The following is a 24,821-nucleotide window of genomic DNA, read 5'->3' on the forward strand; positions in this document are numbered from 1 at the left end:
ATGTAAAAGGTAACTGTATAAATACCAGTTGTTGTTGTTGTTGTTTAGCTTGGCATGTTACATATTTATCTACATTTATCGATTGTCTCGTTACTGCTGGAAATGTCCAATTATCAATCATATATAAAACATTCTATAACTATACAATATGTCTTTAATTAATATATCTTATTTAATATTTTACATCTGTTAAGCTCTTTGTTGTAAATTCCTGTCAACACACTTTTAATGGAACTGTCTGTATACGTTTACCCGGCTGCCATTGCACTCTCCTTCAGTGTAGGATGGTATAAATATGTTGAGAAGGTTTTTACTTATACAATTTCTATCGTAACTGTGGGCATAGGGACATAACAGCAGTACAAAAATATTAATAGACTGTATGACTCTAAAATTCAGGATAAATTGTGTCTGTCTGCCATATAACAATTATCCTCAGCCTTCCAAACACTCAGCAATATGGTTGGCTCTTAACTGCCCTCTGAACAGCCTCATGAGCCACTCAGTTCAAGGGTAACAGTGGATGGGCAACAAATGCTGGCCTTGACTGCAATGCCCAAATCCCACAATTTTTTTTTTTTTGAATTCCACCGAGCAGCTACAATTGTAACAAATGCAGGATTCTATATATTTTGGATTATAAACATTTGGAGCATCCAGTTGGAGTCTGCAGGGGTTCTAACAGGGGCCAAATCTGTTCTGGAAAGCAAGTATTAAACTGTGTCATTGGGATGGATTGAAAGCATATGTATTTTCCTTTCTTGTTGTATAATTGGGAATAGTGATTAAGGGTATTGCATTGACTATATTTAGTAGTATTGCTTAAGGGGTAATTATAATATATTTTTGGGTGTGAGGTTTAAGATTTTAATACTGTTGATAAAGTTTTTTACAAAAGCAAATCCCTATTCTTTGTGTAATCACTCCTGGAGCGAAGTATTCCTTCCGCACAGTCTTACAAAATAAACAAAAATATTGGGGTTTCGGTCCAGTAACTTAGCCACTGTTGGGAACTGGGCTGGGATCGTAATACAATCCAAAATCCCCACGTGTAACCCAATAAGAAATCAACTATCATATGTAAATGATCTGAATTTGCAGTATTGTAAAATTAAGGAGCATGGTGAACTGTCAGTCACAGGTGAGGACATTGGACAGATAGATGTCAGATGTAATAGCTGGATATAATGTGGAAAAATGGTTGGGATCATTTTGGGAGGAACACGGAAAGAAAACACTCAACGCAATTAGATTTCAAAAGGACTAGGGCAACAGGTACATAAATCATTAAACTTATAATTTTGTTTATTAAAAAATGTGTGGTGTGATTTAACGGCAAATGTTCATTGCTGTATTGGACGCAACTTCCTAGTGGCCTAGTCGGCAGGCCCGTGGCCCATATTTAATGACACTTAATGCCAGAAATTCCCCCGAGCATCACGGTGGAAATAGCTGTTCCGCCAGCTGATTCGCAAGGACCGCATCTGGCACCTTCCTGCTAAGAAGGGGGAGCTGCTCATAAACTTCTTCCTCCGAACCAGCTCCCAGGCAGCACACGACCATGGAACTACATAGGCCTACTTCACGCTTTGGGGATGCTGAACTGGCCAGGCAGCTGGACACTGCGCATCAGAGACGGGACATCCTGTTCCCCCGAGGGGATTGGAGGACCAGCACCCCCGAGGGGATTGGAGGACCAGCACCAGGGCCGCCAATGCCACCTGAAAGGCTGAGGCAGTGGCTGACAGTTCAGGCAGCATGACCAGGAGGGCCGACATTCAGTGCAGGAAGAAGACCAATGACCTCCACCAGGCCCCAAGGATAGGTTAACACCAACCCCCTAGCATCAATTCCGCTTGCCATCCCCCTGACCTCTGACCCCCTCCCCCCAAAAGTTCAGTGGCTGGCACCTCACATCCCCACACAACATATTACCATGCCTGTGCCCCAGCGCACCCTGACATCCTCCAGCACAACCCTCCATGCCCAGGAGTGGTGCCCACACATGCCACCTGCAATAGGCACCACCCAATGCATCAGATATGTGGCTCACAGTGCCCTCTCTCTGTCTCCGCAAGAGAAGTTAGCCCATAATAGGCAGGAAAAGGCCCAGCCAAGCGGCGGGCTTCCGGACATTAGAGTCCTCACCCCCGATGGAGATGGGCCCTGGAGATCGCGGGGTTGTCCGAGGAGGGAGTAGTCACTGACAGCAAGGTTGGCCTTCACTGCAGAGGTGAGGATCCACTGCCCCTTCACCCAGATGACCTGTCTCAAGTGAGTTGTTCATGTCAGAACAACTGACTCAGTAACCACATGTCCATTCTCTCACAGAATCTCCACCTGATGGAGCCGTGCCATCCGGGATCACTGAGAGCTCTGAATAGACCAACATCGAGGTGTCACAGCTGACATCCCGACCCTCCACTAGCGCAGCAATGCACACCTCAATGGGAGACATTAGTGAACAGGCTCTTGGGGCACAGTCTTGTAAGCATCACACAGATGCTGATGCACATCAAGTCAAGGCAGGAACATCCAAGGGAGTTCGAGGTGTGCTGGATTCCAGAACAGTTGCTGAGGAACATGTCCCAGATGCAGGTGGACATTGACAAGGCACTGCAGAGCTTGTCCCAGTCGCTGAGGGACGTGTCCCAGATGCTGGTGGACATTGCCGGGGCACTGCAAAGCTGGCCCAGTCACAGGAACATTGCCGATGGAGTCAAGTCAACACCATGATATAGATAATGGGGAGGTGTCAGAACTGGCAGACCCAGAATACACAGAGGCCATTGTCTCATGGAGACCCCCAGGGCCTTACGGGTACCATCCAGGAGGAGGGAACACTGAAGGCCAACCCGGTGCCTGCCACCAGGGAGACGATCGTGAATGTTCCACTCCCTGAATGTTCCACTCATGTGCGACCACCACTTCTGGATCATGCACGCTTCCTAGGGAGTATGCATGACAGCTACGGAACTCCCCAGCGCCTTCGACGACACCCCAGGATGACAGGTTGACTCTTGGGGGATAAGGGATACCCGCTGCGATCCTGGCTGATGACGTCAGTGTGGAGGCCGGAGACCAAGGTGGAGACCAGATACATTGAGTCCACTACGCCACCAGTGCTGCCATCAAGTGGTGCATCTGACTGCTAAAAATGCGGTTCCGATGCCTGGATCGCTTGGTGGTGCACTGCAGTGCACCCCCAGAGGATCTCCAGCTCTGTCATTGTCCACTATGCCCTCCATAATCTGACACAGCAGCGGGGTGTCATGCTAAGGAGGATGCGGGGAAGTTGGACCAGGATGGGCTGGAGGAGGAGCAGGGGAGGACCAGCGGGAGAAGCCGGAGGAAGGAGGACAGGCCTCAGTGAGGGTCCAGCATGACCGGAGGACCAGGGAGGCCCTCATGCTCGTCCTCTTCTCACAGGGCGAGGCTTTGTCCGTCAACTGAACCCCACCCCCATTCGCCTCCTTCCCACACATTTCCCTCCTTCCTCCCTGATCATCCGACACACCCTCCCCCTCTGACTACACTGTTCCACCCTCCCAGGGTCTGTGTAACATCACCCCCGGGTATGGGCCTGTGTCAGCACTATACAGAATGATGATAACTTTCTATGAGGCAAGCTCTGATGCTCCTCAGTTTATGCAAATGTCTGTCTCCGGTCTTTCTGCTGACAGCGTGCTCACACCCATCACCGGTACGGGGTCTGCATCGGGGGCTCTCGCTGTAGTATCATCATACCTGAGGGGCAGGGTGTGGGGGAAGGACCATTGTACGGAGGAACAGGGGTCGGGGCCCAGAGGTCAACAGGGGCTGGGGTGCAGACATCCCCGCCATGAAGATTAACGTAATAGAGGCTTCACATGTATCAGGTGTAACATGTTTTAATGGTGAACATTAGAAACAACCCACTGTCCCTAGCTACAGACGGTGTCCCCACCCACCCCCCACCCATCCCGCCGCAGTGCCCACTCAGTGATACTCAATCTTCTTCATCTCCCGTGCTCTGCCGCTATGTCTAGCTGTGTCCTCACGATGCACATTAGAGGTGGAGCACCGCTGCTTTTTTCACCCTGTTGCCTTCGATGCCCTTGGTGGACATCCTCCGGGGGGGTGGGGCCTGGAGCCAGAGGGCCCTGGCCGACTCGCCATGCCACTCTGCCCTCTGAACTTGAGACGCACCAATGTCAGGAGGGTGGGATTGGGGTTACGTGAAGACCACGATCGTCTCCCTGGTGGCAGGCACCGGGTTGGCCTTCAGTGTTCCCTCCCCCTGGACGGTACCCGTAAGGCCCTGGGGGTCTCCATGAGACAGAATGGCCTCTGTGTAATCTGGGTCTGCCACTCTCCCACTATTTAACTGGCGTGCCCGGATCTACGCAAGGCACAATGCAGCCGTTAAATAGCACCCATGATTTATAGCTTTGTAAATGAGACTAGAATACAAAAGCAAAGAAGTAATGGTAAATATATACAAACCATCCCTTATGCCAGGCATTGTCACACTTGGGGGGTGCGGCCCACGGGTGGGTCACGGAGCTGTCAGTCGCGGTGCTCCCAATCGCGCAAATCTGCGCGCAGCAGCCGGCTTTTAACTATGCCGGCTGCAAGCGGCCTTCAAAATGGCTGCGAACATCTAAAAAAAATTCTGCCGCACTGTGCATGAGTGCCCGATCATCAATGCGCATGCGCAAAACTATGTGCATGTGTACCGATGATCAGTCACACATGCGCAGTGCGGCCGCAGTTTTCTTTTATACGGTTGCAGCCTTTTTTTAACAAGTTCGGGGGGGCCAAAGGGACCACTGGGGCCAAAGGGACCCGAAACCATTTCCTCCATTTTTGTCAGCAACAAACAAGATAAGAGAAAATGGTGGGTCGCGCAGGTCAGCCGGCGTGAGCCGCGAAGGTCGGCCGGCGTGGGTCGCGAGGGTTGGCCGTGTTGGGTCCCGAAGTTTGGCCGGTTGTTAAAAATGAGTCCCCGGAAAAAAAGTTTGAAAAATATTGCCTTATGCTGCAGTTAGAATCTTTTGTCCGATTTAAGAAGGATATCATTGGAATGAGTAGTCACATTTGTAAAGAGAGAGGGTAGAAATGCTAGGGACAGTGAGAAATTATATTGTTTAAGTCACTGATTTGAGAAGTAAGGCATTCTTTACATTGTGTTATTACACAAAAATAGTGTGTACTTATTAAGTGACAACTGCTTTTCCACATGTTCACCTTATAGCAAAATAAAGCAGCTTATCAATTTCTATCAGATCATGTCTTTCAGTGTTTTATCAGTCCATTAACTGAGGGAAAAATTGCAGAGGTACATGAGAACATATCCAAGTCAGACCAATGATTAATGTCAAAAAGATACAACTTTTACACTCCAACTTTATGTTGCCGTGAAAGTAGATATAGGACAAGTGTGAAGATGAAATCAAGACTTAAGGAGTGACCGATGCCTCAGAACTCAAGCGCTCTATAGGAAATTGTAAATACCATTCAAGATACAACTTGATTAACAACAAATAATGCACTCTGAACCTTTCCTGTATGTTAAATAAAATTAACAGTTATGTGAGTATGAGGTCTGTAATTTCATTGTTTGTATCATTTTCTTTAGGTACTTGAGATTACCTGAGCCTTACTTTCTCAACATGGCACGAGCAACTCCGTTAAGAAGAAGTGCAACCGATTTAGTTAGCTGGCATCAAGATGAAGCACTCAAAGCAACAATATACATTCTGAGAGAATTAGGTCCAGTTGGATTTCTTCTTAAAGAAGAGGGTGCCGCTAAGTATTTTAAAGTAAGAATACAAAAATTAAGAAAAATTACAAGTTCCATTTGTAATTGGAACTTATTCCATTATTTAATTTTGACTAATTGAAGTTCTCAGCATTTCTTCAGCTTTGACATTCAGAGAATCTCCGGGGGGTCGGAGAATCGCCCGGGGCCAGCGTCAATCCCGCCCCCACCGTGGCCCGAATTCTCCGCCACCCGGGAATTGGCGGGGGCGGGATTCGCGCCACACCGGTCGGCGGACCACCCGCGGCGATTCTCCGGCCCGCGATGGGCCCAAGTCCCGCTGCTGACAGCCCTTTCCCACCGGTGGGAATCAAAGCACATCTGGTGCCAGCGGGATTGGCGGCGCGGGCGGGCGCCGGGCTCCTGGGGGGGGGGGGCGCAGGGCGATCTGGCCCCAGGGGGTGCCGCCACGGTGGCCTGGCCGATAGGCGGGCGGGCCTGTGCCGTGGGGGCACTCTTTTTCTTCCGCCCAGCCATCGCCTTCACCATGGCCTGCGCATGCGCCACTATGACGTCAGCAGTCGCTGATGCACCGGCGCATGCGCGGGCTTCCGCCGGCCGGCGAAGGCCTTTCGGCCCCGGCTGGTGGGGCGCCAAAGGCCGTTCGCGCTGGCTGGCGGAACGGGAGCCACTCCGGTGCGGGCCGAGCCCCTAAAGATGCGGAGAATTCCGCACCTTTGGGGAGGCCCGACGCCGGAGTGGTTCTGCCACTCCATCCCACCGGGACCCCCCCCCCCCCCCCCCCCCCCCCCCCGCTGGGTAGGGGAGAATCCTGGCCCTTATGTCGTTTTCATTACTTACACCAAAAAGCATAAAACTCAAGCACCAAGTTACACTTTCCTGTTTACCATTGCCATAACACAAAATCTTTCCCAAAGTTGCATATTATTTCTTGCCATGGTCAAGACCATTTTGGATGTAAATGTCCTCGGACGGTAGTTAGACTGTCTAATTAATTCCTTTCTATTCCCCAAATTGTCATTCATTCTTTTCATAGAGTGAGATGACGAGAGCATGAAATAAATTCAAGGTGGCCTTGTATCCACAATTCACGAGAGGAGGACCTCAGGAACATAATTTACATTTATTTACTGGTCTCAGTTAATATGAGCATAGATGTTGCATGCACACACAAAAAAATAAGTATGGAATTATTACATTCCCAGTAGCATAGAAGTCTGATGTCTAACCAAAGGTTTGAATTCCCATGGAGCTGATTTTTGTTCCCATTTTTTTGCCAGATGCATGACAGTCGTGGGACAAAAATCATAAAATGGAACTGTCTTGTTCATACCAGTGTCTGTCTCTCTACAATTTCTGAACAGCCCAATCCAGTTTTATAAACAGGTCTGCTGTAGGCTGCACTGATAATGTGGCAAAAACATTGAATTTTGTGCATAACCTGACTGCACAAAAAATGTCTCATTCTCTTTCAGTCCCTCTGTGTACTCCAACGAGGGATCATCTTGCTCTCCCTCACATTAAACAACAACTCCCCAGGAGCTGCCAGATTTGTCAGCCTTTGTTATTAATGAACTGCTTGTCAGTGCTCTTTCAGCATTGGTCTGAATAATTTCAATCAAACTAAATCAATGGAATGAAAAGTGGACAGACATTCCATCAGTGATTGAAGAAGGATATTTTAGTATGTTGTTGAATTTCCCTCTTGGTGGTGAAATTCGCATGAGGGACAATTTTATATTGAGTTGGAGTACTTTGTAATATTTGTCCTTTAATTTTGATAAACAAGAATGAATTATTTACTTTGGATTTGCAAGGATATGAGAATGGCATTGGAGAGATAATGTGGATGGAATGAAATAGAGATTTACAGAACAGAAACAAGTCACAAGTCAGAAACAAGTCTTTTTGTCCCTTTTTATCTACTATGTGTACACGCACATAGTAAACGGTATCACAAGTGGATAGCACTGTGGCTTCACAGCGCCAGGGTCCCAGGTTCGATTCCCCGCTGGGTCACTGTCTGTGTGGAGTCTGCACGTTCTCCCCGTGTCTGCGTGGGTTTCCTCCAGGTGCTCCGGTTTCCTCCCACAGTCCAAAGACGTGCAGGTTAGGTGGATTGGCCATGATAAATTGCCCTTCGTGATCAAAAAGGTTAGATGGGGTTATAGGGTTACGGGGATAGGATGGAAGTGAGAGCTTAAGTGGGTCGGTGCAGACTTGATGCGCCGAATGGCCTCCTTTGCACTCTATGTTCTGTATGTTCTATGTTCTCTTGGCCACAGAAAAATACTTTTCACGGTACATGTGACAATCAGTTAATCACACATTTGTGCTCCACACACTCCTCCGCTTACCTTTATAGATCTCACCCCACCAACATATCCTTTAATTTCTTTCTCCCTCAAATAATTATCGAACCTCTCCTTAAATTAATTTATATGACTTGCCTTAACCACCATACTGGGTTAAACAGCATCAAGCCAAAAAGGTGTTCCACCTATTACGCAAATGAGGTGATGTGGCATATGAATTTTAGTGCCAATATGATGCCAGATATTTAGGCAGTATGTCCCAGTGACTGGTGGATCATATCAAATAGCACATCCTCTTGGCTATTTGCAATTGACCATACTCAAGCAGCCAGGCTCGTAAAACTCAGAACATAAGTGTCCAGCATCAGATATAATTCTGCAATTGGACAGCACTTAACAATCCCAAGTTTGCTAAAAATTACATTAATAACTAACCAGTTGAGCATGCAATGGGGTTCAATTATGCACGTTGGAAGCTACACATATTCATATGTAGATCTTGTCCTCTGCACGCCGAAAGTACTTGGCCAGATATTGCACCTTTTTCAATTCAGCAAAAGTATTGGATCAACCATTCCCTGGTACATTTTCTTTTTTTTAAATATTTTTATTGGCATTTTCCAAATTTATAAACAGTTATATACATTGTTTGCCGCGTTAATTTATTGTATTGTACAGAAAGGTTTATCCTGCCCTTCCCTTAATTTACCCTGTATACATTTTGCCGCCCTCTGGCTCAGCTTGTGGTCCCTCCTGGCGCCCCCCCCCCCCCCCCCCCCCCATCCTTATTTTCTCCGTGTCCTTCCTCTTTTTCTTTCTGTCTCTCCCGTTTCCCATCTTATTCATTGTTGCTGGCCTTGAACAGGTTTTGGAACAGGTCGACGAGCTGCCCCCATGCATCTAGGAAGCATTCCTCCGATCCTCGGATGACATACTTGATCTTCTCCTGGTGGAGAAATTCCGAAAGGTCAGCGAGCTAGTCTGCAGCTGTGAGCGTTGCTGCTGATCGCCAGCTGAGCAGGATTTTGCGGTGTGCGATTAGGGAAGCGAAAGCAAGGTCGTCGGCCCTTTCCCCATCTGTAGGTCTGGCTGCTCCGATACCCCAAAGATTGCCACAATTGGGCGTGGTTTCACCCTCACCCCCACAACCTTGGACATTGCCTCAGAGAATGCTGTCCAGAACCCAGCAAGTTTAAGACAAGCCCAGAACATGTGTGTATGGTTGACCGGGCCCCTTTGGCATTGTTCACATTTGTCCTCCACCTCCGGGAAGAACCTGCTCATTCGGGTTCTGGTCAGGTGCATTCTGTGCACCACTTTGAACCGCATGAGGCTGAGCCTTGCGCAGGAGGAGGTGGAGTTGGACCTGCTCAGTGCCTCGCTCCAGAGTCTTCACCCTACTTCTGTCCCCAGTTCATCCTCTCATTTCCATCTGGTCTCGTCCAGTGGTGTTTGAGTTCTGTCCAGTAGCTGTCCAAACATTTTCCCACATAGTCCCCCTTCTTTGCTGCTTGTACTTATCAGGTCCTCTAATAGTGTGGTTTCTGGGGCCCCGGGGTTCCCTACTGTCGCTTTGCGGAGGAAGTGCTTTATTTTCAGGTGTCCTGTCCTGTCGGCAGTTCCCACTTCTCTGTCAGTTCGTCCAGTGTCGCCAGTCTATGTCCTGCGTAAAAGCCCCTGACCATCAGTGCACTCCCATCCTGCCTCCATTTCCTAAACATGGCTGGGGGAATCTGTGATTGCCAGAGATGGGAGCCATGTGGGATATCCTGAAGTGCTGTCTCAGTTGGGCCCACGTTCTCAGCGTGGCCGCTACCACAAGGCTTGTTGTATATTTTGGCGAGGGGAATGGGAGTGCTGCTGTAGCCAGGGCCCGGAGGGTTGTTCCCTGACAGGAGGCCCCCTTCATCCATACCCACTGTGAGTCATGTTCGTGCACCCATCCCCTCACTCTTTCCATCATTGCTGCCCTGTCATAGTACTGCAGGTTCGGTAACGCCAAGCCACCTTTTATTTTCCTTCTTTGCAGTGTCAGTTTGGGAATTCTCGGGGTCTTCTCCCCCACACAAACGCCATGATTAATCCGTCTACGTTTTTTAAAAAGGCCTTGGGATGAAGATCTGAACAGGAAGAGGAACCTTGGCAGTGCATTCATCTTGATCATCTGCACTCTTCCCGCCAGAGCGAGTGGGAGTTAGCCCCACCTCTGTAGGTTCTTTTTTACTTCCTCCACTAGGCTGGTCAGATTCCACTTGTGGATCTGTGTCCAGTCCATAGCTATTTGGATCCCCAGATATCGGAATCTATTCTGGGCCGTTTTAAACGGGAGCCCCTCCAGCTCTGCCCCTCTCCCATTTGGGTTCACTGGGAATGCCTCACTTTTTCCCAGGTTAAGTTTGTGGCCTCAGAAGGTTCCAAACTCTTTTAGGATCTGCATGATTGCCTTCAGTCCTTCCTGCGGCTTCAAAACATATATGAGCACGTCATCCACTTGGAGTGAATCTCTGTGCTCTCTGTCTCCTCTCTGGATGTCTTGCCAGCTTTTTGCGTCTCACAGGGCTATCGCCAGGGCTAGCGCAAACAAGAGTGGGGACAATGGGCAGCCTTGCCTTGTGCCTTTTTGTAGCTCGAAGTATTCAGAGCTAGTGGTGTTAGTTTGAGCGTTATATAGGAGTCTCACCCAGGCAGTAAATCCCGCTCCTAGCCCAAACTGTTGCAGTACCTCAAGGAGGTACTTCCATTCAACTCTGTCAAAGGCCTTTTCTGTGTCCCCGGAGACAATCTCCTCTCCCCGGGAGGGGTCATTATTACATTCAGCAACCGTCTGACGTTCACAGTGAGTTGCCTACCCTTGGCAAAACCCGTTTGGTCCTCTGCGACCACCTCTGGTATGCAGCCTTCCAGCCTTTTGGCCAGGACCTTTGCGAGTATTTTTAGTCCACTTGCCATACAATCTACACCCTTTTCTTAGCAGTATAAATTGTTGTTCACTTTGAAATTTGAAATTTGAAAAAAGTGCAAGATGAAAATCCTAATGTCTGGGTTTTTTAACCAATACTCAATTGTCAAATTTGGAAACCTAGAGTATGTGAAAAAATGGTCATTACACTGGCAATTAAACAAATAAATAAGGATAAATATCATATTTAATTAGAGAACACTTTTTTTCTTTATTTAGAATGAGTTATTGGGTTATGAGTTATTTACTGCCGTTCATGCTGGGGGGAAGCTTCCGGTCCTGCCAAAGTCACGCTTCGCCATGGGTTTAACGGCGGCAAGTTGCCTTCAACAGGAAACCCTGTTGACAACGATGTGATTAGAAGATCCCGCTGATCTCGCCACCACAAAATATGCGGCAAGTTGCTCAGTAAATCCCACCCACTATTTGTACTTGAACTTAAAATCATGAAAGAACAAGTCAGGATTCAGTAAAAATTTTATTTCTACCAATAGAAATGAAGAGAAAGGAATCTGTATTTGCAACTCCACATTGATTCTGTATACACCTCTCGCTGCCTCAGGAAGGCAGACTGCATTATCAGAAACCCTTCCCACCCAGGCATTACCTTCTTCCAAACCCTTCCATCAGACAGATGGTACAGAAGTCTGAAGACCCGCACTTCCAGACATAGGAACAGCTTCCTCCCCACAGCTACAAGACTCCACAACGACTCCCCCTCGGACTGATCTGTTCCCTGTAAGAATACTATTCACGACACCCTATGCTGCTCTTGCTCATGTATTTGCTTTGTTTGGCCCCTTGTTCCGCCCTGTAAACAATCACTGTTTTGTCGATGTACCATTTGTCAATGTTCTCTGTCGATTATTCTTGTGTCTACTATGTCCGTACTGTGTACGTTCCTCGGCCGCAGAAAAAGACTCTTCACTGTACTTCGGTACATGTGACAATAAATCAAGTCAATCACATGAACAGGCAGTGTTGGATATTTGTGGAAATGTGGAACTACACTAATTTCAATTATTTCTATTTTCTGGAAGGTGAATATAGGAAATCTTCACAACTGTAGCTGTTCCACATTTATCAAAGAAAAGGACCTCTGCAAACATATCTGCTGGTGAATTCATTTTCTTGCACTGTTTTTGATTCATTGGGCAAATTTCTGAATTTAAAAAATGTCAATGTTTCAATCTGGAATCTTTTGTGGGTGGTAGGTTAAGCAGCTGGCCATAATTTTGATCATGATATCATCTTACTGTTAAGAGAAATCTTAATAGCCTTCAGTACAATTGGAGATTGATTTGCCCATATGCGTCTTCAGAAGAACACATCTCTTACTGACTGGCCCATTGGGACTCGTATTTTGAGGAAAATTGCAGATAAGTTTAACCACTGAAAGTGAAAGAAAGGACAGAACACAGCAATAGTCACGCAAATACATTTTGAAAAGCAGAAATTCCTTAAAATCTGTATAAGTAAGCACAACCCCCAACTATTTTATTAGATATGCCAGCTCAAAGTTGAAAGTAAATAAGTTCTACCATCTTCTCAAAATTAATGTAAAAAAATAAATATTTCTGTAGTTAATATTTGCTTTTGTCTTGACTATGGATTGCCTACGATTTTGGCATTGCTTTGGAGTTAGTTTTGTTGACTTGCACATGTTTCTGCTTTTAATTAATGATTCTACTGCTTTTACTTTTGAAGTAGTTAGACAGTGTGAACTGTTAATTTTCTAGAATTTACCGTGCTGAGTGAGCACAGTCAGTTCTCATTGTAGCTCCAGCAGAATAATGATATATTTATTTGAAACTATTTCAATGACGGATTGCATAAATTCCACACAGCTACATTATAATTGAAGCAAAGGAAATTATGTGGGAGAGGGAAGTACTTTTGGTAGAAATTACTTGGTTTTCTTTTACCACCTTGTATATGCGTGGGTATCTCATCAGGGATCTGCTCAGCAAATGTCATCAGTATGAGTGGCTGTTCAGCATGTTTTCCCCTTCCTGGATGTTAAGTGGAAAGTGTCTTAGCCAGGAAAATTCAGCACTAATTGAGCACTGTTGTGTATTTGGCCAGTACTGAACTTTCCCAGCATAGGCACCTCCCAATCTGCATTTAGGAAAGGAAAGGATGTCAATCAGTATTCTTTCCCAAGGAGACGCCATTAGTCATGCAGCCGCTATTATCTGAGTCATTATTTAATGAGAGGGCAAGTTTGGAGTTGGTCTCTATACGAAAAACAAGTAGCACATCAAATATCTTAAGTAATTAGATCATAATAACAATTAGATTGAAGGGAAGTACTTTATATTCTGAGCACTCCCTTTGTGTTTTTCTCCTTTTGCAAACTTAAGCTGTAAAAATATAATTAGTAGGTTAATGAAAACATTAAGTATGTGGAAATAGTGCTGATGTATTGCAAGTTTATGCAGCAAATACAGACTAGCCAAATATGGTCTTCACTCAAAGGGTCATGAATCTTTGGAATTGTGTACCACAAAGGGTTGTGGATGCTCTATCGTTGACTATATTTAAGGCTGAGAAGACAGATTTTTGACGTCTGAGGGAATCAAGCGATATGGGGAATGGGCAGAAGATCAACGCATTAAATGATGGACCAAGCTCAAGGCCTGTATGGTCTTCTGCTGCTCCCATTTCTTGTATCCAATTGTAGTCTCCAGTTTTTGCTGAGTTAGCTGATCTCAGCTGAAATGTTAGAAGGTACTATGATTGTTTTTGTACCCTGGTTAAAGAAAGGTAAATTAGTCTTGGTTTCTCTTCCTTATTGCTAACCATGAATCACTGCTGGTGCACATGCGTGAAGTACAGGTTTTTCCCACTGCAGTTAAATACCCCGCCAACATTCACTATTAAGGCTTGGACATGAATAATGACCAGATGAAGAATGTATTCGGATGCCATGAGCACTGAGAATCATTCCTACTATGGAGTTAACCCATTCAAAATATAAGATGTAAGGAGAAAATTGAACTTCAAAATAATCATAATAATAATCTTTATTAGTGTCAAAAGTAGTTTTACATTAATACTGCAATGAAGTTCCTGTGAAAATCCAAAATACTGCCTGTGGTTACGTTGAAATTGACATTTTGCTATTTTTGGATATATTTTAACTTATTTTCTTTTCAAACAGGATTTTGTTAAAGAAGTTCAGGTTACCACGTGGTCATGAATGTAAGTTGTAGAATTCAGTTATAGATTTTAAAATATTGCTTGGGTTTAAGTTTAATCTCACTTAATGGAATGTTCTAAACTGTTCTTTCAAACTGAAATAAATAAAACTCACCAGGATTGCAAAGAATATAATATCTTTCATTTTAATTACATTCTTACATTTGAAAATAAACCATTTGTACATTTCATCTATAATATTTGCTGCCAGTGAAGCCCGCATCCAAATCTTTTTCATTTACTTATATTCCAACACTCAGTTAGCCCACGCCTCAGCTGTCCGCAAGCCCTGCCTGCCCACCGCCCCCTGCTCCCATCTATCTTGCCCTTGGACAGGTTGACACAACCCGTGTGTCACACCCAGGACCCACATCACAGTGCAACAAAGTCCTCAGCAGACCCTAACCCCCCCTCGCCCAACCCCAGCTATAGGACCTGCCCACGCACAAGCCCGAAGCATGGAGGTGATTGGTGTTTCTCTACCGCATAACCCTGTGCCACCCTACTGGTGAGATAACACACGACCCACCCAGTGAGGAGAGCCACAGTAGACCCCACTAGGGAAACAGTACAGGGCCCGTAGAGCCCATCGCTAACACGGGCTGTGGCAACCACTGGTACCCTGGTTGATAGGGATGGTGGGTGGGGGTCGAGGCTCCTGGTGCAATGCACTGATGGGGTCAGGTGTGCAGTATGTATGATAACATGGGGGGAGCGGAAATGCAGAGGGTGGAATAAGATGCAACCCAGGGCCAACATGAGGCCTGTTAGAATAGGGTATGCAAGAAAATACTTAACCTGCTAACATCTCCTCTATTTTCCCCTGCTGCAGAGAATAGAGTTCAGAATGCAACCCAGAATGGTTGCATTCTACCTGGCCGCAGATGCCCTTTCGGACACACTGAGCCTGCAGCCATAGGCATTGCTCGGGGAGGACTCTGCACACGAGGAGCCTGGGGGTATTATGCCCATAGAAGTGGGGGCCAGCAGATGAGGATAGAGAACCGGCTATTCCAAAGGTTGAGGAGGGGGTCCAGAGGGGGCGCCGCATCAGGCCACATCTATACCATCAGTGATGTCCTTCGATGCAGGGTCGAGCATGTCACCAAAGAATTTGGCTGAGCAGGGAGACTGTGTGCCTCTTGTGCCATATGATGGCACATCTGGAACCATGGGGGGTATGGAGAACACCCGCTGCCAGTGGCTGTTTAGGTGATGGTCACCTTGAACTTTTTGCCTTGGGGTCTTTCTAGGCACCGAGTGGTGGTCCATGTGGGGTATACCAGTCATCATGCACAGGTGCATCCGCGCCGTTACGAATGCCATGTATGCCCAGGCTGTAAACTGCATGTCCTTCAGCCGAGACCAGGCTCACCAAGATATCCGGGCAGCAGGATTCGCCACCGTCACTGACATGCCCCAGGTACAGGGGGTGATAGATAGAACCCTACACACGGCTCATGAGGGGGTGTCCTTCATCAATTGGAAGGGCTTCCACTTCCTGAATATACAGTTTGTGTGTGACCACCAGCTGCACATAATGCATTGGAGGGAAATGGGGATGATGCGCAGTGATGGATCACACACCCTGTCCGGCACACCCTCTACACCCTGCCCAGTCCATCCCTCATACCCTTCAGACAGAGGATCGAGGTGGGTCAGAATGTTGGTGCAAAGGTGTTTATTGTGACTATGTACAATCGTTCTGCCCTGACCCCCTACCTCTAACCTATGTGCAGTACCCGTGCCAACTTAATTGGTGTCTAACTGCCTTAACTTATGTGCTCTCCCGCTCTTTCTTGGTGTAACCTCAGACAGCACATCAGATGTGGCGGTGGCCTGCTGCCCTTCTCGCCCTGCGAGCTACGATGCCTTAGGCAGCCATCCTCTGCTGAGCCTGGATCTGAACAGGCCTGGCAATCTTCCGGGTGTCACACGTGATGGTGTGCCACCCTATGCTGCACGTTGCCCATCAGATGTGGCCGTGTCAAGTGGGGCGGGATTCAGAAGGGCTGGGGTGTTCTAGCACCCTGTTTATGGGAGGCCACCGGGACTGGCCCCATCATCTCCTCCTCCCTGAGGGTGCTAAATGGCTACTCCCTGGACAGAGGTGAGGCTGGAATTAGCTGCTGAGGCTCCGCTGTCACCTGGCACAGCCAGTCCTGGAGGCCCGCTCTTGTCTCAATAGGGTGCTGATGCCCACAGCCGTGGAGCACAGAGGCTGGGATACATCTCTCAGTGAGTGCAACATGTCTCTCCGTACCTTGGTCATGTTCCTCCTTGTTTGGCCCAGATCAGCCAGCGCAAGCCCAATGATCTCGGCGCCCTCAGCATGATTCTCTGTGACTGGGCCGTGCTATGGAACGCAGCAGCAATGTCCATGTGGGCCCGGTACATGGCTGCCTGTGACTGAACACCCCTGTCTGAGCCTCAACCATTGATAAAACAGCGTGCTCCAGGCGTTGGATGTCCTGACCCATGGCTGTGACTTTCTCACCCAAGGCTTCTATTGCAGACACCACCTGTTCAGTGCTGGCTTGGGTAACTCCTGCTTCTGAAGGCGATTGGACTCCTCCAACTGCACCTGCAGACGCTGGAAAGTTGCTGACACTCCCTCCTGTACAGTCCGACTCTGCATCTGCATCTCCCCCATTGGTGGGATCATTCTTTCCAGAAGTGCAGAACCTGTCTAGGTTGCACATAGTTTCTGGGATCGGGCAGCCCTCCAATTCCCCACTCTGTAGGGCTTCCTACCTCCACCTGATTTACTGCAGCATGTGTGACATATGCATTACAAAGTATCCCAGGAACCTCTTCGTTAAAATGCCCCACCGAGGTGATAGCTTCTGGGGTGGTGGAGGGTTCAAGTGACAGCAGTGATAAAAACTCAGTGGGCGGGATTCTCTGTCCAGCCAGCCCCGTTTTCCAGTGCGGTGCGCCCCCGCCGGCAGCGAGATCCTCCGTTCCAGAAGCCAGCTAATGGGGTTTCTCATTTTGGCCATCCCATGTCGTCAGGAAACCCACGGACTTCGGTGTGCTGCCGGTGAAGCGGGGTATCCCGCTGACGGAGAATCATCCACAATTTTGTCCCCGCACAGCTCCTCCAAGGTATTCTGGATTGCGGTCGGGGAGTGGTACCCCAGACGGGCCAGCCTCGTCAGATGGTGATCCTGCAAGACAAAAGGCAAGACACATGGTAAGATTCCGGGTAGCAGTGGTGCGGGGGAGAGAGGTGACTCATTTTCTATGAGGATATATCTGCATTAGGAACTCACTTGGTTGACCCATGCTGACCTCCACCTGAGAGATACCACTCTCTCCGACCTCCTCAGCCTGCTGCTCGGCGGCGCTTAATATCCTCAAGTCTGACTCGCCCCTGTCATGGCATGTATTTTGACTGGGATGTAAAGAGTTAACAAATTAATGATAATGCTTCTTACCACTAGAGGGAATCACAGAATAGTCATATATATATCATGTGACTTCTGGGTAGAAGATGGTTAGGCATAAGAGAGATCACTGTGTACTTGAGAGTTCTGTAGTTAGAGACAGCATAGTTTAATTCAGCAACCTTATACTTTAGGAATACGTACAATCTTATTTAGGAATGTTAATCAGTTAGTTTTGTTCGTTAACAAAACTTGTCCTTTGTTCAACACTATGCATCCAAGCCAATCAGCTAAAGCAAAGCAGAGAACAGCACATGTTACCAGGAGTGGTTTCTAAAGTAGAATAGTAAGGATTAGGGAGAAAGAAAAAATATCTCCGTTCAAAAAAAAACTTAGGACAAAATCTCAGACTCCGATCGCAACAACCAGCAGCGTCGAAAAAGAAATACCCAGTCAAAGCTTCATGGAGGATCTGCAGACTCCAAAGTCATTCAGCACACCGAGTAAAGGAGATGTGAACTGGAAAATTTTTAAACAAGAGATTGAACAGTACCTCTCAGCCTTAAACCTCAAAGCAGTCAGTGAGAAGCAAAAGATTGCATTGTTACTATATTTGGCTGGACCGCTGGCTATAGAATTGTATTTCTTATTCCACTTTGAGAATGAAGTTATAAAAATAAGTTTAATTTGGTAATTGAAAAATTTGATAGGCATTGGGGGCGTAAAAGATATGAAATGCTGCGTGAATGATTGCAAAGGCAACAAAAAGTAATGCTGGTAGATTCCATTAAAATGTGCCGTGCCTCTCCCCGTGTTTGCGTGGGTTTCACCCCCACAACCCAAAGATGTGCAGGCTAGGTGGATTGGTCACGCTAAATTGCCCCTTAACTGAAAAAAATGAATTGTGTACTTTAAATTTATATTTTTTTAAATGTGCCGTGCGAGAAAAATAACTAAAAATAGATGTTCTCTTGAGAAAGTGGCGCAAGTGGAACCGGGGGGATCTGTACCGTTGGGACGGTCTCCACCTGAACCGATCTGGAACCAGTGTTCTAGCGAAGAGGATAAATAGGGTGGTCAGTAGGACTTTAAACTTCTGAGTTGGGGGGAAGGGAAAGTGAAAGCGACAGGGAGCAGGGAGTTAAATGGCAAGATACGCAGGAGGATAACATGTAGGCAGGTGGATTTAAGCTTGAGGCAGACTAGGAATGCAACAAAAAGGAAGGATAACTTTGGACATCTTAGGACTTCCAATATCTGTACTGATAAGAAAGTTAACATTAAGGCACTTTACCTGAATGCTCGTAGCATTTGTAACAAAGTAGATGAACTAATGGCACAGATCATCGTGAATGATTATGATGTGGTAGGCATCACAGAGACATGGCTGCAGGGGGTTCAGGACTGGCAGTTAAACATCCAAGGATATACAACCTATCGAAAAGACAGGGAGGTGGGCCGAGGGGGTGGGGTTGCCTTGTTAGTTAAGAACAAAATTAAATCTATGGCACTAAACGACATAGGGTCGGATGATGTGGAGTCTGTGTGGGTAGAATTGAGGAACCACAAAGGCAAAAAAACCATAATGGGAGTTATGTACAGACCGCCTAACAGTGGTCAGGACCAGGGGCGCAACATGTACCGGGAAATAGAAAAGGCATGTCAGAAAGGCAAGGTCACAGTGATCATGGGGGACTTCAATATGCAGGTGGATTGGGTAAATAATGTAGCCAGTGGATCCAAAGAAAAGGAATTCATGGAATGCTTACAAGATGGCTTTTTGGAACAGCTTGTCATGGAGCCCACAAGGGAGCAGGCTATTCTGGACCTAGTGCTATGTAATGAACCAGACTTTATTAAAGATCTTAAAGTAAGGGAACACTTAGGAAGCAGCGATCATAATATGGTTGAGTTCAGTCTGCAGTTTGAAAGAGAGAAGGCAAAATCGGATGTAATGGTGTTACAGTTAAATAAAGGTAATTACGAGGGCATGAGAGAGGAACTGGTGAAAATCAACTGGAAGCAGACCCTAGCAGGGAAGACAGTAGAGCAAAAATGGCAGGAGTTTGTATGCATAATTGAGGACACTGTACAGAGGTTCATCCCCAAGAAAAGAAAGATTATCCAGGGAGGGATTAGACAGCCATGGCTGACAAAGGAGGTCAGGAAATGTATCAAAGAAAAAGAGAGATCCTATAAAGTGGCCAAAAGCACCGGGAAATCAGAAGATTGGGAAGGCTACAAAAACAAACAGAGGTTAACAAAGAGACAAATAAGGAAGGAGAGGATCAAATATGAAGGCAGGCTAGCCAGTAATATAAGAAATGATAGTAAAAGTTTCTTTCAATACATAAGAAACAAACGTCAGGCCAAAGTAGACATTGGGCCAATTCAAACTGATTCTGGAAGGCTAGTGATGGGAGATGAGGAAATGGCTGGAGAACTTAATAAGTACTTTGCGTCTGTCTTCACAGTGGAAGACGTTAGTAATATCCCAAAAATTATAAAGGGTCAGGGGGCTGAGTTGAGTATGGTTGCCATTACAAAAGAGATGGTGCTAAAAAAGCTAAAAGGTCTTAAAATTGACAAATCTCCTGGCCCCGATGGGCTACATCCTAGAGTTCTGAGGGAGGTGGCTGAGATCTTTCAAAAATCACTGGAGTCAGGGAAAGTCCCGGACGATTGGAAGATCGCTGTTGTAACCCCCTTGTTCAAGAAAGGATCAAGACAAAAGATGGAAAATTATAGGCCAATTAGCCTAACCTCGGTTGTTGGTAAAATTCTAGAATCGATCGTTAAGGATGAGATTTCTAATTTCTTGGAAGAGCAGGGTCGGATTAGAACAAGTCAACATGGATTTAGTAAGGGGAGGTCGTGCCTGACGAACCTGTTAGAATTCTTTGAGGAGGTGACAAGTAGGTTAGACCAGGGAAACCCAGTGGATGTGGTCTATCTGGATTTCCAAAAGGCCTTTGATAAGGTGCCACACAGGAGGCTGCTGAGTAAGGTGAGGGCCCATGGTGTTCGAGGTGAGCTACTGGCATGGGTTGAGGATTGGCTGTCTGACAGAAGGCAGAGAGTTGGGATAAAAGGTTCTTTTTCGGAATGGCAGCCGGTGACCAGCGGTGTCCCACAGGGTTCAGTGTTGGGGCCGCAGCTGTTCACCATATATATTAATGATCTGGATGAAGGGACTGGGGGCATTCTAGCGAAGTTTGCCGATGATACAAAGTTAGGTGGTCAGGCAGGTAGTGCTGAGGAAGTGGGGAGGCTGCAGAAGGATCTAGACAGTTTGGGAGAGTGGTGCAGGAAATGGCTGATGCATTTCAACGTGAGAAAATGTGAGGTCTTGCACTTTGGAAAAAAGAATCCAAGCATAGACTACTTTCTAAACGGTGAGAAAATTCATAAAGCCAAAGTACAAAAGGATCTGGGAGTGCTAGTCGAGGATTCCCTAAAGGTAAACATGCAGGTTGAATCCGTGATTAAGAAAGCGAATGCTATGTTGTCATTTATCTCAAGAGGGTTGGAATATAAAAGCAGCGATGTGCTACTGAGCCTTTATAAGGCTCTGGTTAGGCCCCATTTGGAGTACTGTGTCCAGTTTTGGGCCCCACATCTCAGGAAGGACATACTGGCACTGGAGCGTGTCCAGCGGAGATTCACACGGATGATCCCTGGAATGGCGGGTCTAGCATATGAGGAACAGCTGGCGTTCCTGGGATTGTATTCATTGGAGTTCAGAAGGTTAAGGGGAGATCTAATAGAAACTTACAAGATAATACATGGCTTAGAAAGGATGGACGCAAAGAAACTGTTTCCGTTAGGTGAGGAGTCGAGGACCCGTGGGCACAGCCTTAGAATTAGAGGGGGTAAATTCAAAACAGAAATGCGGAGACATTTCTTCAGCCAGAGAGTGGTGGGCCTGTGGAATTCATTGCCGCAGAGTGCAGTGGAGGCCGGGACGCTAAATGGCTTCAAGGCAGAGATAGATAAATTCTTGATGTCGCGAGGAATTAAGGGCTATGGGGAGAATGCTGGGAGGTGGAGTTGAAATGCCCATCAGCCATGATTGAATGGCGGAGTGGACTCGATGGGCCGAATGGCCTTACTTCCACTCCTATGTCTTATGGTCTTATGGTCTAAAAGTGCACAATGTGGTTAACGCCATTGAAGTTGTGTCGTAGCTACAAAATCAGCGTGCTACAGAAGACCGCTTTGAGCAGGCGCGCTTGGAAAAAAAACGTGATTAGGAAGTTGACTATTCTGTGCATGCGCATAACACGTATATGATGTCATAAGTGTTATGGTGTGCACGCTGTGGCCACGCCCATTTAAGAAAGAATGCCCAGCCTTCAGAAGAATGTGTTTAAAGTGTGACAAGTTAAACCATTTTTCCTCACAATGTAGAACAGGAATTAAATCTCAACCAACAGCTGAACAAGATGTTTGCAGCATTAAACAAACAGTTTTCAGCATGAAACAAGCAGAACATTTTAACAAATCTATAAATAAAGAGGATAAACTCAACATAGAAAATCAATTAGATTTGGAAGATAAAGGGCGCGATTCTCCGACCCCCACGCTGGGTGGGAGAATCGCGGGAGTGCCGGGCGATTCCCGCCACGCCGCCCTGGCACCCGCATGCGATTCTCCCACCCCCCCCCCCCAAAACGGCGTGCCGAGTTTTACGACAGGCCGCTCGGAGAATCGCCGCTCGCCGTTTCTAACGGTCGAGCGGCGATTCTCCGGCTTGGATGGGCCGAGCGGCCTGCCCAATACGACCGGTTCACGCCAGCGCCAACCACACCTGGTCGCTGCCGGCGTGAACAGCCCGGGAACGCTGCGTGTGCGGCCTGTGGGGGGGGGGGAGGGAGGATCGAGCACCAGGGGGATGCTCAGTAGGGGTCTGGCCCGCGATCGGTGCCCACCGATCGGCAGGCCGTCGTCTCTAAAAGATGCACTCTTTTTCCTCCGCCGCCCCGCAAGATCACTCCGACATGTCCGCCCGCGGGGAGGACGGCAACCGCACATGCACGGATTGGCGCCGGCCAACCTGCGCATGCGCGGGTGAAGTTATTTAAGCGCCGCCGGCCGCGTCATTTATGCGGCCCACCATGGCCCGGCACGCAAAATTGACGCGGCGCCGCTCCTAGCCCCCAGGGGTGGGAGAATAGGGGGCGAGGAGCGGCCACTGACGCCGGAGTGAAACACTCCGGTTTTCACTCCGGCGTCGGCACTTAGTCTCCCGTTGGGAGAATTGTGCCCAGAGTCTATATTAAAACAATTGAAAGTGTCAACAAAGGTACACAGGAAATTTTAGAAGCTGAAAAAATAAACCCAATCACAATTTTTTCAAATCTTGACAAATGGACAATTCCAGAGATGCCGAATGCCACATTAATCAAATGCAAGCTGGTCACGGGAGCGGGTGCCAATTTCCTCAGCCTCTCCGATTTGAACTGCCTGAGAGTTGAACCCACAGTTTTTGATCGACAGAAACGGCTGATCGCCTGCAGTGGGAATGCGATTGAAACGCTCGGGGTTTGTGACCTAGAAGCATGGTTGCACAATCAAAGTCACATCGTGCAATTTGCCATTGTGGATACAAAGCGAAAGTCCATATTGGGAGCAATGCATGCAAAGCCCTGAAACTCGTTGAGCGACCGTACATTCCAGACAGTGTGAAGACATAGGATTATTGTAACAGCCCACGAGATTTGATGCAGGAATCATCCGATGAGGACAGTAAAGAAACAGATGATGAGCCAGAAGAGGAAGGCTCTGACAGTCTATCTAGTTTATTTGCGACTGGTGATGAATTGAACACAAGTAGTATACAAGCTGTGCAGGACAACAGCGAGACTGACAGATCTCAGCTGGACTGTACAGAGGCTGACAATGAAAGTGCAACAGTGACCAGATCAATTGAGAGTACGCCAATTGTGAACAGCCAACAAGAAAATGAAGACATCTTGGAGAAGTTGACTCCAGATGTGAAGCACAAGGACCTCAAAGATACGTCAGATGGGCAGCACGGTGGCACAGTGGTTAGCACTGTTGCCTCATGGCGCCGAGGTCCCAGGTTCAATCCCGGCTCTGGTCACTGTCCGTGTGGAGTTTGCACAATCTCTCCATGTTTGCATGGATTTCGCCCCCACAACCCAAAGATGTGCAGGGTAGGTGGATAGGCCACATTAAATTGCCCCTTAATTGAAAAAAATGAATTGTGTACTCTAAATGTTTTTTTTGAAAAAAGATACACCAGATGATCCAAAGAGAACTGATTTCACAAAGTTCAAAGATCCGTCAGATAATCCAAAGCATATTGAGAGTAAAATGTTTAAAAATGAATCAAATAAGCCAAAAGGAACTGATCTTGAGAACACAAAGAGTAACGACAGAACAACAGAATTTACACAAAGGTACGACTTTGAAACCAAAGGACAACTAACCACCACATTTCAATTCAATGGAAACAATGCGTTCGGACTTGCAGTCACACTTGACAAACCATACAGTGTGAAAAGCAATCCAGATGGCAACCGAACAGTGTGTGAAAAACTTCTAACATCAAGATAAAACAGACAGATGCATGTGTAGATCATATCAAGTTCATGTGTGATGGCACAAATGCCAAGAATAAAAGGACATTGTTTAGAAAGTAAAAACGGCATTCCAACAGTCTAGAAGAGTTGGTCCTTGCTAAAAACCCAGAAAGCAAACTGATTTTCCGGGCAAAGGATACACAAAATCGACATCACAAGCACAGAAAAAAAGACCTTGTCAGGCAACTAAGGTGATTCAAGCAGTCAAACACCTGATTGATTGAACTGATGACTTGTTGGTTTTGTACCACACTACCACAGGGAAGACGGAGTATAGACTCTATTTGTGGACTGTGAAAAAATTTTTAAATTGTTAACTACTGTACAATATGAATAAATAATTACATGTAAAGAACATACAATGCTGTTACTTTACATACGTTTGTAGCAATCTCCAAACAGCTTTAAAAAAAGGGATATCATGATATGTATATTAACTGGGATATAAAGAGTTAACAAGTTAATGATAATGCTTCTTACCACTAAAGGGAACCACAGAACAGTCATATATTATCATGGGCTGAATTCTCCGCAGCCCCGCTCCGACACCGGGGGGGCCTTTGGGCAGGCTACGAGTGCTTGTGC

The 24,821-nt window shown here is 46.8% G+C and overlaps 1 protein-coding gene across 1 annotated transcript in view; it reads left to right on the forward strand.

Annotated features, from left to right (window-relative positions):
- The first annotated feature begins 5,619 nt into the window (after positions 1 to 5,619).
- The window catches only part of zswim2 (zinc finger, SWIM-type containing 2), an 84,078-nt gene continuing 64,876 nt past the window's right edge, over positions 5,620 to 24,821 (forward strand). Inside the window, exons 1-3 of the mRNA XM_038789208.1 lie at positions 5,620 to 5,804; positions 12,079 to 12,155; positions 14,202 to 14,242. Coding sequence (XP_038645136.1) covers positions 5,655 to 5,804; positions 12,079 to 12,155; positions 14,202 to 14,242 — 268 coding nt within the window. The 5' untranslated portion in view covers positions 5,620 to 5,654. The remainder of the gene's footprint in view (positions 5,805 to 12,078; positions 12,156 to 14,201; positions 14,243 to 24,821) is intronic.

The sequence above is a fragment of the Scyliorhinus canicula genome, chromosome 2, assembly GCF_902713615.1.
Source record: "Scyliorhinus canicula chromosome 2, sScyCan1.1, whole genome shotgun sequence".
Classification (NCBI taxonomy): domain Eukaryota; kingdom Metazoa; phylum Chordata; class Chondrichthyes; order Carcharhiniformes; family Scyliorhinidae; genus Scyliorhinus; species Scyliorhinus canicula.